At 42.9% G+C, this 18,894-nt stretch overlaps 1 protein-coding gene across 1 annotated transcript; it reads left to right on the top strand.

The window, feature by feature from the left end:
- The first annotated feature begins 6,547 nt into the window (after positions 1-6,547).
- Positions 6,548-18,882, top strand: LOC308064723 (interleukin-17F-like). Its single transcript, XM_080389606.1, has 3 exons — positions 6,548-11,469; positions 12,045-12,289; positions 13,023-18,882. Exons 1-3 carry the CDS (start codon positions 11,443-11,445, stop codon positions 13,258-13,260), a joined length of 510 nt encoding a protein of 169 aa, XP_080245732.1. The 5' UTR covers positions 6,548-11,442; the 3' UTR covers positions 13,261-18,882.
- Positions 18,883-18,894: the final 12 nt, after the last annotated feature.

Genomic DNA, 18,894 nt, shown 5'->3' with positions numbered 1-18,894 from the left:
AAAAGCAGCCATATTAAAAACAAAACCCAAGAAAAATCAAACAAACAAAAACTTAAACTCCAAAACCAAACCAAACCAAAAAAAAAACCCAAAACAAAAACCAGGAGAAGCAGCACATAAGTGGAAATAGTCCCATAACTTAAAAAGGAAAAGAGATTCCAGCCAACTGTCCTGTCAAGTACCTTAAAAAAATTATGTAAAAAAAAATGAGTGGGGAACAAGTATATATGTCTACTTGCTCAACAATGTGAGGAAAAATAAAATGTGTAAAACAAGACAGAAATTAATATTTAGCTTCTTGATGTGATGTTCCATCTTGGTAAGCATCCTTTGCATTAGAGTGACTGGCCACAGGATATTCTTCCCATAGTTGTGTTCCTCCTGCATTTCAGCAGTTAATAAACTCAGAGCTTCCACCAACAGATTTCTTACCACTACCATAAATGAAAAATAATACCAACAACTATTAAAAGGAAAGGTCTTTCTGAATACTCAAATACTCACAATTTTGTTTCATTATGATCTGGACAAAAATACCTTGCTTCACTAAGGATCAAAAATCCAGTTTCTTTCCATGATAAATTCTTTTAATTCTTATAATAAAATCTTATAAAAAGAAAGAAAAATGTCACGTTTTGTGTTTTTTTGCTTTCCAGTGAACCTGGGAGTCGTTTTGGTCCCCCAGGACATGTTTTGGAAAGCAAGAAATGGCATTGGATGTTGAACTGTATGTGGTTCAGCTTTCTCCACTATGCAGTAAGCACAGCAGGACCGTATCTCACTCCTTTCTCTGCCAAGCTTTATAAGACGAGGCCATCCTTCGTACTTAGTCCTGGCACAGCAGGAATGAAGAGGGTTGTAGTCAGCAGCATTTTCACACATATGTCATCCACATGGTTTGACTGTCACCACATCTCATTTTGCTTCGGTGCTGCTAATGTGATTTTTTCCACTGACTTACGCAGAAAGACATGCTCTTCCATTACATTTTATTAGCCAAACAATTATGAGATACAAGGAGCATCGATGAGTAAATTCAGGAAGGAAATCATTCTTAGAAATCACCAAGTTCCATTGCCTTCCGAAAGTATAAATTTGACCCAATTTTTGTTTACTGCAGGCACCTTAAAGTCTAAACCACTTTAGAAACAGCCTTCAGCAATCTGCTGCTTTCTTTAAGCAAACTCCCTATTCACAACAGATGAAAACATGGTGCAAATCCACCTAGAGAATACTCTGCATAATATTTATGAAAGTAAAATAAAATACAATTTTACTGGTCATTAATTGTCACAACTGTCAGTTTTCAGGAAGCATTGCATTCACCCCAAATGGCTGTTTTCCAGAGGAAAGAAATATAGATGTCTATATATTCACACTGAATAACCCAAAATGGAACACCTCCATAAGCTAAATGTGATCCAACTCATTACCTCAGTTCTCCAAAACCAGACACTTATCACCCAAAAGCTTTTGAGCATCATTGTCAAGGAGGACCGCTGTTGGTGTTTGCTTTCCAAGGGGAAGAGCATTACCATTCTCTCCTTTCTCCTCATAACTCTTCCATGAGGAGAAGGACCAAGACCCACCTTTTGACCAACTACCATTTACCCGCTCTTCCACCAGTCATGCCCAGGTTTTGCCAGGGCATGAGACCGTTCAATGCAGTTGAATGTTCCCCTGAGGGAACAAAGGTCACCTGCGCACATGCAAAAAGCCTCTGCCCATCCCTCCTTTGCTAAAAAAAATAATGAAAGAATACAAGACAGATAAGCGATCACCCCACCATCTGATTAGCATTTTGCTTTGGCCAGATGCAACTTTATATGGTAAAATGCTGCTTGAATCCTTTGCAAACTAAATTCGGGCTGGGATGATGAGACATTTGGTTACTTTGCCTGCTTGTCTCCTTCCGCTTGTCTCATAGAAGTTGCTTATCAGACATCAGCTCTTGTGCACCACAGAAGCCTTGTGATATCTACCATCTCCTGCACTGCTGCTCTCAGCGCTAAATCCCATCTCCTGAGCCAGCCCAGAGGAACCACCTGAGGGGAGGCAGCTGAGGTGAAGGCCGTGGGCATGTGCCTCTGCAGGGATGTGCTGAAGGTTTTTTACAGGCTTTGCAAACTGGTAGGAAGCAGCAAGAGGATTTCTCTCCTTGGTTAGAAGTGTTGGACACGTTTCATTGTAATTATTTCAATCTTCACAGTAACAAAAATAATAGGAAAGATGAAAAAAAAAAGGAGACAAAATTCAGATACTGTTTTGGAAGAGCTTTTAGCAAATCCTTAACCAGTTACTTTGGGGAAATCAGAGTTTTCTTACAGTTCTGCATGCAAATCCTGTATATTTATACAACCTTCCCACTGCTCAGCACAGCATGGCTTATACAGGTAATGTGAAGAGCAGTCAGAAAATCAACCTCTAACAATCTGTAACTTTGATTTTCTCTCCTCCGAAAGCTTGTTGCTCCTACCCCATTCAGCTTGTTCCCTCTAGTGCAACAGCTTCCTCTATTCCTGAGTGTCTGTACCGTATTTCCAGAGGAAATAAATATGGATGTCTATATATTCTATATATTGTTCGTTGTATCTACAAAGGCTTGATTTCAAGTATTGGTACTTTTAAAAGGGTACAGATCTTCTGAAGTGGAGGTTGGATGCAAAGATGAAGGTGTCTGGACTGTTGTAGAGGAATGAAGCTGGGTTAATTAGCATTGATGATATACAGCTGTGGGCTGGCTTCAGGGGTGGTGGGCTGGCCGATGTAGATAAGGTGCAGGTGTGGCTGGTTAAGTTAAGTGGTTGAGACCCAATGAAGAGAGAGCAGCCGAGAAAGAAACAGAGGGAGGAAGAAGTGAGAGAAGGGAAAACACATGCCCTGGATGAGGTGATGAAAAGGCAGCAGAGGGACTGGCGTGAAGAGTATGCTGGTATGAGATGGTGAAAGACCTTGTTGCAGCTTGATAGGTTGGAGAGTGCTGTGACAGACTGTTACCGTGATAATTGTGTGGTTGCAATTACATAAATAAACTCTATAGTCCACAGATTATAATTTCATAATTTTTTTTTACTTGTGAGGTAGTTAAAACAGATATTTTAATTCTGTGCTAAGGAGTTGTGTCCAAATACATACACAACCAGCCTGCACAACCAAACCTGTTATTGCAGCTTACAAATGAAAAGTAAAAATAATACAAAGGTTCTTTTTATGATGTTTATGAAACTGAGAAGCATGTTTAGATTCTAGTTTGGTGTTAGTTATTCAGACTTTTTATATATTGGTGTCTTTAGTTCAGTTTGTAGTCTTTATTACTTATTTCTCTCTATAGACTAAATCCAAAATTCTCACATGGTTGATTGCAGATTTATTTTATTAAATATTGAATCCACTTTCTCTCAAGCTCTTAAGTACTTTTAACAAGGAGAATTCAAGCTTTAAAAGGACAGCTGTTCAAAACTGCAAACAATACAAGTAATTCTCTTAAAAATCGATTTCAGACCAGAATATTTCTATTGGTTTTGAGATGGAGAACAGATTCCTGTATGGATGTCTAGGATCTGCGCACACAAGGGGAAAAAGTGGTTGGAAACACTGGAACAAAAATGCAAAGAAACACCTTCATGTTTTGCATGCTGCTATCCCTAGCCTGGAATCACAAGGGAGCAGTTACTACCCCATGAGTTCATGGTGTCCCATGAGAGGTCTTCATGCACCGTCCTGCCCAGAAAATTCCACCATTGCCTATAACCCAACACCACTTCTCAAAGCTTCTGTGGGGTGGAGAAAACAGACATTCCTTAATTCCCAGAGGAGCATCAGGGAAGCAAAGACCAAAATATGACATTGTAATCCCTCTGTGATCCATGTGAGACCTTCGTCCGTATGCTTCTTCATAACCTCTTCTACCAATTAGATTGACCCATTAGCAATGAGGAGGGTGTGTATAAGCAGCATTCGTGAGAACTGTAGCCACACAGCTTCTGGGCTGGGAGGCTTATGAGCTGCAACTACAAATAAGACTTCACTCTGGCAGAGCTACTTGAATTCTTTTTTTCTGAAGAAGTTATCTGATGAAGCAACTAAGTTATCTGACTCTGGTCTCAAGAGGGACTGAAGAAAGAAAAGCTCCCAACCCTTACAGTTTGCTGAGCTTTGGTTTTGGCCATTCTCATCCCTGTATCCATTTTGGGGCTAACTTGTTGGCTGTCGTTTGTTGCCTACTCTTTGCAATGGAAAATGAAGAGAGTAAGGCCTGTAAATGAACACCAGAGAATGGATGATGTCCTGCAGTGTTGATGGAGAAGCTGTTAGAGCTGTTAGGAGTAAACGGTCATGCAAGATTGCACATCGTTTGAAATACAGGCAGGACCACAAGTCCCTTTTCTAGCCCTAGTTGGATTCAGTACAGTCAGTCCACCCGGAACAGCTGTTAAAAACAGCAGTGGTGGTCCACTTCAACAAAGAAATTACTCAAGAGCTCTGCCAAAGCTCTCCGCTCTGCTCTTGTAGCCACAGCATCAGCACAGACAGGGTCAGGTCTGGCTAAAAGGCATCATTCAGGTTAAAATAGGATAATGGGCTTCTGTCACCCACCCATCACCCCCACTTCACTGCTGCAAAGCCACACACCTTGGAGGAGGAGACCTTCAGCAGTGGTTATTCTCTGAAATCTCTGCCTGGCATAGTTCTGGAAACTGCATTGCACTGCGGTCTGAATTTGCATATGTTTGGGAAAATGATGAATTTCCTTTTCTTATTTAAAAAAAAAAAACAACAACAACAAAAAAAACTCAACTCAAACCCCAGCTAGGAGAATGGGCTTGAAAATTAGGATCCCCATTACGCATTTGCCACTCTCACCAAAAGCACTCTGAGCCCCTTATTCTCTAATGCTTTTGAATTCTGACACTCTTGCACACAAAATGTTGTGGCCAGGAGTCATTTCTCTGTGAGAGAAAAAAAGAAAAAGAAAAAAAAGAAGAAAAAAAAAGAGCTTGACTTCTTAAAACGAGGTGATGAATGACCGTTTTTCAGATTTTACCCAAGCACTGGGCAAATGGCCACAGTGGAAACAACTTTATTTCTGCAGCCTGCCTTATGAAACCTGCCAGGCAGCCCCCAGTGTAAGCCCTGGGATATCGACAGTGAGTGTATTGGTGATAAAACCCATTTTCTGACCTGAAATTGGTTGGAAATCTGGTGGCGGAGCAGCCACCGGCTAAGGGCTGGTGTTTCCCCACGTGGCACTGACCTCTCAACGCTCAATTTGAGCCCCTTTCTTTCGGCATCGCCTTGGCTGCAGCTGAAGCCATGAGCCAGCTGGGCGGGCACTGCGTGGTGCCCAGCGCAGTGAGGGCTGCTTCACCTCTGCCGAGTGGCTGGGGGGGCAGATCCCAAACCTGGCAGGCATCAGCCCAGCCCAGGGCTGCAGGGAGAACCTCTGGCAGATGAGAACTGAGGATGCAGGAGACTGCTCCTATTTAACAGTTCTGCTTCATCTTCCCTCCGCTTCGCTCTCCATCCAGATACGGTTGAACATTTCAGGGACAGATTTTTATTTGCACTGTGCTTTCTGAAGCCTTCCCAAAGAAACAGGATTAATCAGACTGGGGACCAAGATAAATTTCATCCTCATGAGGTGTTTAAGAGTACAAAGTGAGGAATTTCAGCGTCACATATTCTGGTCTCTCTCCTCTCTCGAAGCAGCCAGGAGAGAGTAAACAACTGTAGAGTAACCTCGTGCACTGCTGCATTTCTCCTTTTGTTGTCTTGTTGAAGTCAGGGCTGAGACACAAATGTAAAATCACAAGCTGTGCCCATTATGAGAAACTCATATTTGCAGATTTAAACATCTGGAATTGCTAAAACTACACAAGGACAATTTATCTTTTTTTTTTTTTTTCCCCAATGGATGGTGCAAAGCATCTCAGATGTTCTCCAGACAAGGTGACATGTTTTTCTCTCTGTTTGCCACAGATATTCAGTTTTGGAAAATGAGCGCTCCAGTGCATCTACTGCTAATTTACTGCAGAAAAAGTATGTGTAGCTGGAGGTGAAAGAGGCTGATAAATCTGCACCTGACAACTGGTTTTGAGATAAAGACAAATACACCAAGGGCTTCCTGGCAACCTTCAGAACTTACTGCATTTCAGATAAATTTGAATTACAATCATCCCAAAAAGGAAGATTTTCCAAAGCCTGGAAAATTGACACCAGTTTTGTGCAGCCCGGGGAGTTTCTCAGTGCTGCCATCGTGAGGAGCTGCCAGGTACCAGTTCCCTGCCCCTCAGAGGGTCTGTGAGCATCAGGACATTGAAGCACGATGCAGACAATTTGTCTGAGCTTGGAGTGCTGCTCTGCCAGGGATGGATGGGTCAAGTGGAGATCCTCCCAAGCAGAGCAAGATAAAAACCAGATGTGCAAAGGTCTTGAAAGCATAACCCAAGAGGGAAAGGGAACAGGAACAACTTGTCCCTCTACCCAGTCTGGATGGGAAATAAATGTCTCAACCTGTAGTAAACGAAACTTCAGATGGACACAGGCAGGACCTGCTGGGTGCAGGGCAGCAGCAGGGACCTCAGTCCTTCTCCCCCTGCTTCCTGACATTTGCTGGCACCAAGGTGTGGTTGAGACACAGGATGCGAACAGATAGCACAGCAGAGAATTTCAAAATGAGTTAATTGTATGAACCATTCTATCAGCTTGAATATCAGCCAATTTTATGCATAAAGGATTTCTTCTTGTGCAGTTTTTAACAGGCTGTGAAATGTATTGCCACAGGATGCCTTTGAAGCCATGAAAATAAACATGGACAGCAAGATCTTTAATTGATAACAAAATTATTTGGTCATTAACATTATTGGTAACTGCAAAAATAAATGACGGGACAAATCAAATCGTCTCTGTTCAAGGAAGATCTTTACCGCCTTTGATGATCTGGTTTCAGCCTAGATTCCTTCCCATCAGCCAGTCATTGCATTTCTCAGACCTCCCTTTACATGCAGACAGGTATCTTGTTTTGACCAGGAGATATTGTCCCTTCCATTAGGCGTCAGGCGCTAATTTGTCCCAGCTTTACGACGAACCCTTAGGCACTGCAGTAACACAAGTAGTGGTACTCTGCTGGTCAGGATCTGGCTGTGATCTGAGTGATCATATCCTGCGCCCACCTCCTGACCATGTAAAGCCCCCCTCCACTTACTTGGACTACATTACAGTCGTGTAATATTATGTATACTGTCATATAATATTAATCATCTGTTAATTACCACAGAGCAGGTTTAAAATCCCTGCTTCTTGTTAAGTCCAACGCACATACCTGGAAGCCCTCTTTTTCGCCTGTCTCTCCAAACAGTAATCCAAAAGATTGAGTGGTTTGTTTCCTTTATGGTGACTTCCCCGTTGCCGACTATCGATTAGATATTAGTCATGCAACACACGTGTCAACCACTGACAGCGACCACAGTGGTTGAATAAGTGTGATATTGATTTAGTTGCTTGGAAAATTTAGGCATGCAGTAGGAGATGATAATTTCTACCGCATCTACAGGGAAGGAAAAGTAGAGGTGTTTAATGGAGGAAAAAGTTTACTTTTAAAAAAAAAAAGATGTACAAAGATGGAGGGGTAGGACATTGGTGCAGTGATTTAACCAGTTTGAAGGGAGACCTCTGGATGTCTCTGATCCAACCATCTACTCAGAGCAGGGTTAAATTAAACTAAACTAAACTTAAGCTTCAGTGTTTAATCAGGGTGCTCAGAGCTTGCCCTGCCAAGTTCTGAGTTTCTCTCAGATAACTACAGGCCTCTAGCTCAGTTGAAACATTGGTCTCCTAGAAAGTGCCACCACAATGCAGTGGGTCATCCAGTGCTTGTATGTAGGAGGAAGAGCGTTGTCTTATTTATAGGGATTTGTAAAAATATGAACTCAGGAGGAAGAAAATGCATTCTCTCCAACAAGAAAAAAGAAGTATCTTCCTACATCTAAACAGTAAAGTTCCTTATTTTCCAGAAGTAGCATAAACTGAACTGGTAGTGATTGGGAAAAAAACATTGATTGAAAAAAAATTGTTTAAAGTATATGGAGCTATCTGTTATTTCTCTTAATTTACAACAGGACACTAGAGCTCTGGCACTGACGCACACTGTGACTTTGAGGGGAGAAAATGTCATCAAGACCATCACACTCAAATTTGGGTGCCTGAAGGATCTCGGTTGGGTCAAGTACTTAAGTAGCAGCTTAATAGCAAGAAAGCTTTCACCAGAGCCAAGAGAAAGGCTAGGCTTGATTTTGAAAAGCTTTAGATAACCTTTAATTTTTCTGTTTCTGTAAACATGTGTTAGTGTCCTAGTTTTCAGATCTCTAACTGAAAGAGAGATAAGTGTCAGAACAAAACAATTCCCATGGGGTAAATTCTAATCTCATGGCAAAAATTGTGTTTAATTTTTGTTTTCACTTCAGACCAGGAAAAATTAGAGAATAATTATTTAGAAGTTGGAAAAATCTTGGAACCAGAAATGTGAGAGTTTCATCTGTATAATTCAGACCTCATGGAAACATTTCAAGAAGTAAATTTTCTCCTGAGAGCTTCTCATCTTGCCTATGACAATTGCAAATGAATGTGTTCATGGCTCAAAGTAAACCATGGAAAGTATTTTGGGGTTTTTTTCACTATTGCAACATTGTGCTCCATTAGCTGTGTTTGAATGTTTAACTATTCACCTTTCAAGCACTGAGGTAACCCAAACCACTGACATATTTAAAGTAGATGAGCCTGGATTTAGGGTCAGGCTGGTTGAATTTGACCTTCCACTACCCTGTAGTCTTTTGAAATCTTTTTTTGCTTCTAAAATTGGAAATTTAACTGTCCCACTTTGAATGGCTATTTCAGTAACTGGCATTAGAGAAAAACCCTTCTGAGGGGATCGTTTCCTTTAACATGCGCACCTCTAAGAGGGAAACTGAATTATACATTAAACTTTTCAAGCATCAGCATCTTTTAAACAAGCTGATATAGGTCATGTCTATCCCAGAAACCACAAACTAAATTCTACCTTTATTTGCATCCTCCTTTGGATGGCACAAGGCGAGTAAAATTTGGACTTACCCATAAATACTAAGCAAATGTAAAAAACACACTTCATTTGCATCATTTTCATCTGGAAACATCATCAAAATCAGACCTGAGAAAAGGAATACATTAGCAGATCAAGGCTGTTACCCTGACTGTTACTGTATGGTGCACACCCCAGCTATCTGTAACCCACGGTCAGAGCAAAGTGACAAGAGCCATTTCCAAAGAAAGGAATGTTCGAGAAGGCTAGACTCTATGTTCACTCCCTCCTTTCTAAAAAGTAAGACCCTTGGTCAAAGAATGTAACTGAAATTCAGCCTAAGAGCAGCATCAACACCCTTGTGTCTGTCTATCACCCACCTACTTACTCTCCAGGAACTTCAGCAGAGAAGGCAGTAGCTGGTTTATTGTATCTCATAGTTCATTACCATCAGCATCATGACCTGAGAAGCTGCAGCCTGAGGGATCTGAGCCTCCCCCTCCCTCTGCATGCCAGGTTTTGCAGCACTCTGGGTGCAGAGTCTTTCCTTGGAAGACATTGAGTTGTCTTAATGAGCTATGCCATGAAGTATTTACCAGGAAGAAGAAGACACTGCAGGCTAGTGGTTGGGATTTTTGCCTGGAAGAGAAAGCAATAGTTCCTAGGCCAGTATCTGCTTTATCCAGGATTTTCACATCCCTGCTTTCCTGCTGGCTGGCGTAGCTGTGGAGCTCTCAGCTCTCAACAAAGGATAACGATGGTGCCACAGAAGCACCCTGGCCCAGAACATCCTATAAATCCCAGTGACAAAAATACTTACTAGAGAGTAATACCAACTTGATTTAAATCCCTGAAAGCAGATGAGGGGAGTGAATGCAGACATGCCTCCTTTAAGGCAAGGTCTCTTTCAAGGTCAAGCCCACAGATTTTCATGAGCACTCAGGGCTCATGAAAACACCTGCCTAAGAAAAAACAATGTGGTTGCTATCAGCTAGAGCAACAACAAAGAACCAAAGTCACAAGGGGGCACAGCCTTCAAACAGCTCAGCCTCTCCAGGTTACAGTATCTTAGTGAAAATCTAGAAAAATACTGCTGAAAGGGAGAAAGGGATTCTGACTGTCACCTCATCACATAGTGTCGGTCCACTTGAACATGTGGATTTAAATATTTAAAAATGCAATACTTAAATATTGCATGTTTAAATCCTAACGTGGCAGAGTACATCACAGCTGCAGTGTATTGGTTTTACAAGGATGGAGAGACAGCAGGGTGGGGTTAGGAGCTACATGGGAACACGGATCACTGTCACCCAGGATACAGGGCTGGGACACAGGGAGTCGTAATGCCTTGGGGCTACACGATGCAAGGTATTTTAGCCCCCAATATTTCCAAGTGCAGCATGCTGTCACCTGTATACCATGGAGGAGGTGTGTGTGGTTCCTTCCAGTTTTCCTGCCTACAAGAGAAGTCATTTTGCATCTCACAGCCTTTGCAAGGTTTCTCTTGAGCCCCTCTGTCCTCTCCCTAGCTTAGGAGACACTTCCCAGACCCCTTTCCTTAGGATGAAAGCCCTGTCTCAGAGTGCAAGAGCCTGAAGTGAAATGAAAAGGTGGCAAGTTCAAAACCAATTTTCATGGTTGGTGGTTTTTTTTTTTCCCAGATGGAGAATGATGCTGTTTGGATTTCTGATCAAAACTGACATACCTCACCTGAGGTGTAGACATGAATAAAAATAGTTTGATCCAAACTAGGACATTTGAGAAAAAAAATGGGAGGCTGAGAAGGAACCTAGCTCTTCAGGCATCAAGACAAATGACAGCAAATGGCAAGTATTGGAGAGCAATTGGACAGGGGCCAGCTGTCCAACATCTGCCCAATTCAGGATGAAAAGACATCAGACTGACCTAGGAGAAAACGGATCCAATCTGTCAATGCCAGTGACATCAGTGGGTTTGATACCTACAGTATCCCAAGACGATGAAACACATCAATATAGTTTGACTAGATAACAACTCTAGTCTCACTTTAAAATTGTATACTTTGCCCCCACTTACTGCAGCACATGCCCATTTTATGGTGGTTTTCTAGTATCATCACTGAGGTTTGTTACTGCTTGGGTGGCATAGCTAAGAGTAAAGACACCATCTACAGATCTAAGAAAGAGTGAGCCCATATCCTGTCTTCCACCTGCGTTAATGGAATATATATACATACACTTAAGCTATGGTCAGAAACCACAGTTCAGGTTGGGAAAAAAACACCTACTCCAAATTAACTAGGACAGCACAGAAGGCCTTATAAAACGTCCAGCAGCACATGTACCCAAACACCTTCAATTCAACAGAGCCCAGCACAAGCATCAGCCACAGTAAAAGAAGGAAGGAAGATGTTGCCAATCCTTCGTGCTTCTCTGGTAAGAACTTGCTTTCTGGTTTTTTCTCCCCCCAGTTTGACAGAGACATATTTAAATTTTAATAGATGAGTGTCAGGAATGGAGATCTGCACCCACCTTTAAAATGCTTGTTTAAACCATTAGTAACTAAAAATAAGTAAAATGGGAGACAGCTGAATAGCACCAGCACAGGGCAACAGCAAGGCTGCACAGGTATGTTAGTGAACAGGACTACTGCAAATTACGCTGAGTCAAGAAATACATTGAAAACTCAACTTTAAAGTGTCTTTTTATTGTTATATCCTTTGTGCTATGTCCTGTATGATATTATTTTCCATAATTTAATATTTTAGCACCAGATTACAACTAAGTGTATATCATACCTGCCAGCACTGTAAGAATTACTTAATGAAAGCAAGAATGGATGTGATATATGGCACATTTTTCCATATTTACTGCAACCTGCAGTGTAGGCTTTAACTACCAGCAAGGCTGACTGTGGATGAATTTCCCAGCTGCACAGAAGAGTCATTAGGCATGCTGTGTCACAGCAGCTGTACCTGTGTCGTGTTCCTAAATGCACCAGTTCTCTTCAGTTCAGCTCACTGCTCCTGATGCTGCTTACCGTGCTGTCAGCCACCGGTTCTGCTGATGGGAAGGTGATACACCCTGGGCTCAAGCTGGAGAGCCTCCTCAAGCAAGCGTATACTGGCTGTCCGCCCCAAAAGGACTCAAAATTCCCTCAGATGGTGAGAGTCAATGTAAGCATCAGCAGCATGAACCAGGACACCAAAGTGACTCCTGATGTCAGCAGCCGCTCTTTGGCTCCATGGGATTACAGGTACAATATCTGTCCCTGTGGTCTAGAAATCCACCGGCTGCCCTGGTCAAGAATAACGCCAAGGCTATGCCCACATCTTTATTTTCAGTGCTTCACTGTTGAGCTATTTTGGAAATATGAGGGTATCCACAGATCATAGAATCCCCTTTGAAAGATAACCAATACAGAAAGGACCACAGAGCAAAAACATGGTCTAGGCCAACATACAGAAGGCAAAGCAAATTACTTCTGTGATTTAATTAGTTTATTTGTGTATGGGAACAAGCTTTAGCTTCAAAAGCATTCTTTACCTAAGACATCATTAAAAATAGCTTGGAGGGCTAACATTGCACCAAATTCAGTGGTAGTTTAGTAACATCAGCATCAGGCCCTAAGACTGTTTCATGGTTTGGGGGGAAGCTGAAGGTCTTTGGGTCCGTTAGTCAGTCTGACATGCTGGGAAGCTCAAATAATTACTAATCGGTCTTCCAAAGTCAGTGCCCTTTTGAAGAAAGCTGTTTTTGCCAAGGCAGTTGCATGCAGTCCTGACATGCTTGCCTTACCTGCAATATTTACTTATTTACACTATTTCTTAAAAACCTACAGTAGTGGAGGGTCTACTGCCCTTTCATTGGCAATCTCCCAGGAAGTACAGATTCCCAAGCTGGGAGCCCATAGTGATCCAGACTATCATGCCTCTGGACATGCAGCAGCATTTTCCATTTCAACTATTTCCTTTCACGTTCACTGGCAGGATCGACGAGGACCACAACCGTTTCCCCCAAGTGATTGCTGATGCCAAGTGCCGCCACTCCAGATGCGTGAATTTGGACGGGCAGCTGGACCACAGCCTCAACTCTGTCCCCATCAAGCAGGAGATCCTCGTCCTCCGGAGGGAGCAGAAGGGCTCCCACCAATCATACCGACTGGAAAAGAAAATAATCACTGTGGGCTGCACATGTGTCACCCCCTTGATCCGACACCAGGCTTAAAGGGAGCCAGGAGTGTAAAAGCAGGGAGCTGTGGAGGAGAACTCCTTTGCCTAACAGCACTGAAATTCAGTCTCCACAAAACTGAATCAAGCCATAATGATTAGCTAGAATCTATCAAAATGTATTAAACATTAAAAGAGTCTCAGTTTAAAAAAAAAATACATGTTTTTCCCCAAAATCTTGAATTATGATTTCAGAATCCGGACACCTTCATATGCTGGACTGAAGAAGTAATGGGAGTTATTTGCACATCTTCAGTTTATGTTTTGAAATGTCTGTTTATGTAACTTTATTTATGCTGGTGGAAATGTTAGTAATAATGTACCTGTTTATTTATCTTTGGGTAATAAAAAATATTTAAAACAGTAAAAAATTATGGTATTCTCCATTCTTTATAAAGAAGCCTTTTTGATAAGGCAAGAAATCACCCAATTCAATTATGACTATATAAGAGATTTGCATGATGCTGCAGAAGAACGTAAAGCCCATAGAAATACTAGGGCTTGTATCATTAACACCACCTTACCGAAAGAGAAACTAAGATGCCTGGAGGAAAACGATTTACCAAGTGACACCCAATAGATTCACATTAAAGGCAGACTGGCAAAAAAAGCAGTGGGTCACTACCCAGTTATCCACCTAATTATCTGAAAGGAATTTGTAAAGAGAGGTTCAACACAACACTTTGAATACTTTTTTCAGGGCAAAGAGACTCCCTCCCCTAAAGAGGTGAGGGCATTTCCACTGCTGAGTTTTAACTTTGGTCCAACACCATCAGTGAATTTCAGCCCAACCCATCCAACACATTTTCTGTGCAGCAGGGTCACTGCCTGGGTACACGAGGAGAAGCATATGAGTGAGTCGGGTGGACAATTGAAGGAAATAACCACGTATTGCTAACTGCAGTCGTAGTTTTCTCAGTACTCGTGTCCTTCCGACACATCCGCTGTCAGCAGTTAGCGCTCCAAATGTAGAGCACACTGACGCAGCGCTTCTACTGCATTGTGCTGGGACTTGCATAGGTGGATATCTAGCCCTGCAAATGCACCTTGGGTTGAAAATGCTTAGAATAAACTGTTCCCTGTTTCAAAGGGTAGGCCGGTTTGCGAAGACGTGGATGTTTTGTTTGCTGCCATCCCGGGGAGGTGTGACCCTTCTCAGGCATTGGCAAAAAGCCGCTGGCAAATGCAACAGCAAATAGAGAATTTCTAGAGATGCAGAACTCAGGGGTGCAAGTCTCTAATGACAGGCAAAGTCCTCTCAGGTGAAAGCATCTTCTCCAGATAGAACTGTGCTAACTGGAGATGTAATCATCCCAACTTTTACCGCTGGAGGTTTTTCCCTCCAGCTGTGCCAGTGAGCCTAAACCCTCCCTAATCTACTCCAGGCAAAATCAGGTGGGTCAGCCCGTAAGATAAATTCACAGCACAGCCACAGGTTTCGTACTACCCCTTGACCTAGCAGATACACACTGGTCCAAGGAAACATGAAGTCTGAGTGATCACAGTATCTGCAATGGCAATGAACTGTTCCTTCAAACACTGACAGAACTTTGCCCATATGTGACCCAAACTTAGCTTGTTTCCTACCTTATCTCCAACTACTCTTCCTTAAGGTCCCCTGCAAGTCCTGCGGTTCAACCCAGTTGACTGTCCCAAGAATATTAAGCACAGGAACAGACTTTAAACAAAAAAACAAAACAAAAAAAAGAAAAAAAACAAACAAAACAAAAAAAATCAAGGAACACTCATCCTTTGAGGTTTTCAAGGAGTTATATAAATTATATCAGTCCAGGAAGACTGAACTAGAGCTGACTGCCTTGTCCATTAGATAAACTCTCCATGTCCTACCACTTACTATAGAAAGAGCTTTGGCAAATTGTCTACAGCAGCCCAAGTAACTTCTAACGGTTAAAGTTACAGTAAGTCCCACCCTTTATTACCTGGTAGTGATGTGCTGTTAGCTGGGGTTGGCACATGAGTAATGGAGAGTAGTTAGTAATGCTGAGAGCTACTGTGTGGAAAAAGTCAGAAGCAGGTCAGCAAGAGATGAAACCGTTGGAGTAACAAAACACTAACAGCTTTCTGTGGACAGGCTGCAAAGACACTTTGCCCTTCCAGCAATGTCACTCTCCCTTGGACCACTTGCCAACCCAATTAAATCCGTGCCTTAGGACACAGCCATTTTCTATTTTTTTGGCCTCAAGCCAAGTTTATGCTCACCTCTGTGAGCTACTTGGGTGTTGTACATGCTCCCGCAGGACCGTTTAATTGTTTCATCACCTGGATTCATTTGGCCAGAGGGCTATTTTCTTTCCTCCTGCAAGTTCTCTCCTAACTCCTAGCATCATGAGCTAAGAGGTCTTCCTCCCCATTGCTGTGTTCAGTTGGAAGGGTGCAGAATAATTCAAAGTCAGTGCACCCTGCCATGAGGTCGCCTAATTGGTGCCTTTGTTCCTCTGAGCAAACATTCATGACTACAGCCAACAATGATCACGATAGGAGACCAAAGAGAGTAGGACCCCTCTTTCACCCCTGCACAGCTATTATCACTTTGAGGTTCAACAGGTAAAACCTGTCATTTCTTATTTGGGAGAGTTTCGGTACAAATTCCTGCTTAATTTGATGTCCTTTAATGATATCATGGGGAGGTGTGGAGTAAGAACATTGCTGCAAAACCCTCTTCAGCACAAAGGTTTCCAGTCCAGTGCTGCTCTCTGTCTCAGTTTCACATCAGTTTGCAAAATCTGAGCAGCAGCGGTTCAGTAGCTGGATTGCGTGGCAACCTGTGAGTAAAACCCAACAGAAAGGGAAGTTTGAGATTGGATTTGTGTAGCAAAAGATCAGATAACCATGCTATCACTGCTAGTTGTCAAAGCAAGCTGGACAGATATGCTTGTAAAAGATATTTATTCAACTGTCTGGCAAGCCTTATGACATGAAAGAGGTCAGGAGTACAGACTTCAGAAGTCTGAAGTAAAAATCAAACCCCCAAAAATTATAGGGGCAAGTTAGAGAGAAGATAAACATTTACTGGAACAGGGAACCTTGATCATGATACAAACATACTGTGCTTACTAAGAATTCAAGTAAAACATTAACAGGACACCTTGTATGGCTAAACCCACTAAAACTCACTCATAGAAAGCTATGCCCAGAAAGCAGGGGTTTGAGTAGAGCCTACTCAGTCCACAACACCCAAAGAGCATCAAATATATTTTTAATCTTTTGTGGAAGTTACAGAAAAAGGTGGGAAAACTGAGCTAGTTTTCTGAAGAAATAATAAATTAAGTGTTACACAGAAAGCAGGAATGGGTTCATCTGAAGAGCTGAGGGCTCGAAACTGCTACCATTACCCAGCCCTGGAAGCATGGAGAATAATTGGCGAAGATGGAAAATGGTTTTGTGAGTATCAAAGATAGAAAGAGTGGTTTGTTTCTGGTGCTGAGCCTGGCTGGCATCTTCTCAGCTCCTGAAAGCCAGCACCAGTCCCACCCCCACCCACAGCTCTGAGTCTGCCAAGCAGCATCAGGCAATCACAGACATTTTAAGCAGGACTTTTTAAACATCACCGCCTTGTAACATGCTGTAGAAGATGCAGACTGGGCCCACTCACCTAGATTCTTCTTAAGCACAAGGTTAAAAACAATCTCAGAGGGCAAAGAAGAAGAGGAAGGGGACAAAGGCAAGTCTCACACTTTACCCCGTGATGGGGACATGGGAGCAGTCTGATCTGTCAGGCCATATCCCAGGACAGCCAGCAGTCACATTTAATATGGAAACTCACCTCATCACCTATACCCATCATGCTGGCACCAAACCACAAATCTCCACAGGAGTGACCAGCAAATTGCTCATCCCCTTAAAATTTTGTCTGTTAGGTCTACCTCACAATAAGCCACATCAGCTTCTGGATTTTCAAACCATCGCTCCTCTGCCTTACCAAACACACACATTTCTTGGGTTGTTTCAACCTTTTAGGTTGCAACCTTGGTATTCTTTACATATTTAATTTCTGTGCCCTTTTAAAAGCAATGATTCTGTGGAACAAGGCTGACCTGGTCTAGAGTCCCTTCAAACAGCCCCAGGAGTATCCGCCTGTCCGAAGAAGCCTGACTCACAGGTCACAGCACAGGTCTGGGAGGAGGCATATACCTAGCCCGACATCAGTTGTGCCCCCCAGCCCATCCTAAAGCAGGGGTCTCTGCTCCCTCCAACATCCCATGAGAGCTGCTACCCAACGTAATCCCCGCCTGAACTGCCAGAACAGGCATGGCCAAGAGGAGGAGCGAGCAAAGGGACAGGGAAAGGGGGCTAGTGACCAGCAATCACTAGAGGAAAGGAATAGGAAAGGCCATGAGGCTCAGATACCAACCTGTGACCGTAGGCTTCTTAACCCAGTAGGTTACAAGGATGGTGTGTGACTGCTGCTACACCTTCAGCTGTGTCTCTTCTCCTGGTAAAACCACCGAGTCCCTGAAGGCTGCTCTAAGCTACATTTCAGAGCCAGAGATTCCCAGCTGGGCAACCAGGGACTGGGCCCATTGCTGCAAGGGGAACAAAAATAAGCAAAGCCTTTAGCAAAGGCTGGTCCTCAGCCATGAGCAGCACTTGCTTTTGGTGGTGATATGACTGTGCTGTTTACAAGAAGTATAAACTTGTTTGCCATGTTCTTAGATTGCTGGGAATGAAAGCCAAGCACCTACCTCATCACAAAAGCCAGCACCTAAAAAATAACAACCCGTGTTTACAACCAGCTGCACTCTAAGAATGATGCCATTAGAAGGAAATAACCCTTGTTGCCTGTTTTATTAGAAACAATCCCCACGTACAAGCGCATGCCTTACTGAGAGGTGTGTGGTTTGCAGTTGATAGTTCTGGCTGCTAAACCTCACGGCCCGTAGATGAAACTTCCTTAATTAGCTACCTTTGCATTTGCTTAATTAGCCTCTTCATAATTCATCCAGGTAGACCAACTCTTAGGGTAAGCTGATGGGTGTTTCAGAGCATCAGCACAGGAGCGTACATCTGTTCAGCTGCCACGAACCCAGTGCCAAGTAGTTATGTCTGAGGAGGGAATTGTAGGCTAGTTTTCTCCCTGCAAAACAAGCGAGGACAACCCCCTGAGCTAGGTTTGTTGAGAGGGAAATAGGTCAGGAGAAGGAACTGAGGTGTGCAGCATGAGATTTCCTGGTCAGCAGTTACTGTAAGAGGAGAGCTGGTGTTACACAAAAGTGAGCAGAAAACGCCTCCATGGGTTTGCACTCCACCACATCAAGAGCTTGGTGGTCATAACGAAAGAGCTGCTGCCACAAATAAGTACAAATGCTTGTAACTGAATGAGGCGGTTTCCCCACCTGGTTACACACAGCTTGCTGAACTGGCTCCCCGTGACCCACGGGGCAGGGAATACACCAGACATGACAAACAAGCACCAAAGAGTCATTTAGACCCAACAACTCGTCTGACCTACTCAGGGGAGGAAGCTCAGGGTCTACCTGCACCAGGTGGATCTAATTTGAAGTGGCTTCTGGGCAGCCAAAATGAAATAATGAGAATGTTTGTACGCAGGTTTACCCTGGTTTAAATGCAGGTGAACAAGGCTTAAATAATTTTATATATATATATATATATA

This window comes from Falco punctatus (genome assembly GCF_963210335.1).
Source record: "Falco punctatus genome assembly, chromosome: 5".
Classification (NCBI taxonomy): Eukaryota; Metazoa; Chordata; class Aves; order Falconiformes; family Falconidae; genus Falco; species Falco punctatus.
This window is presented reverse-complemented; position numbering and strand designations above follow the sequence as displayed.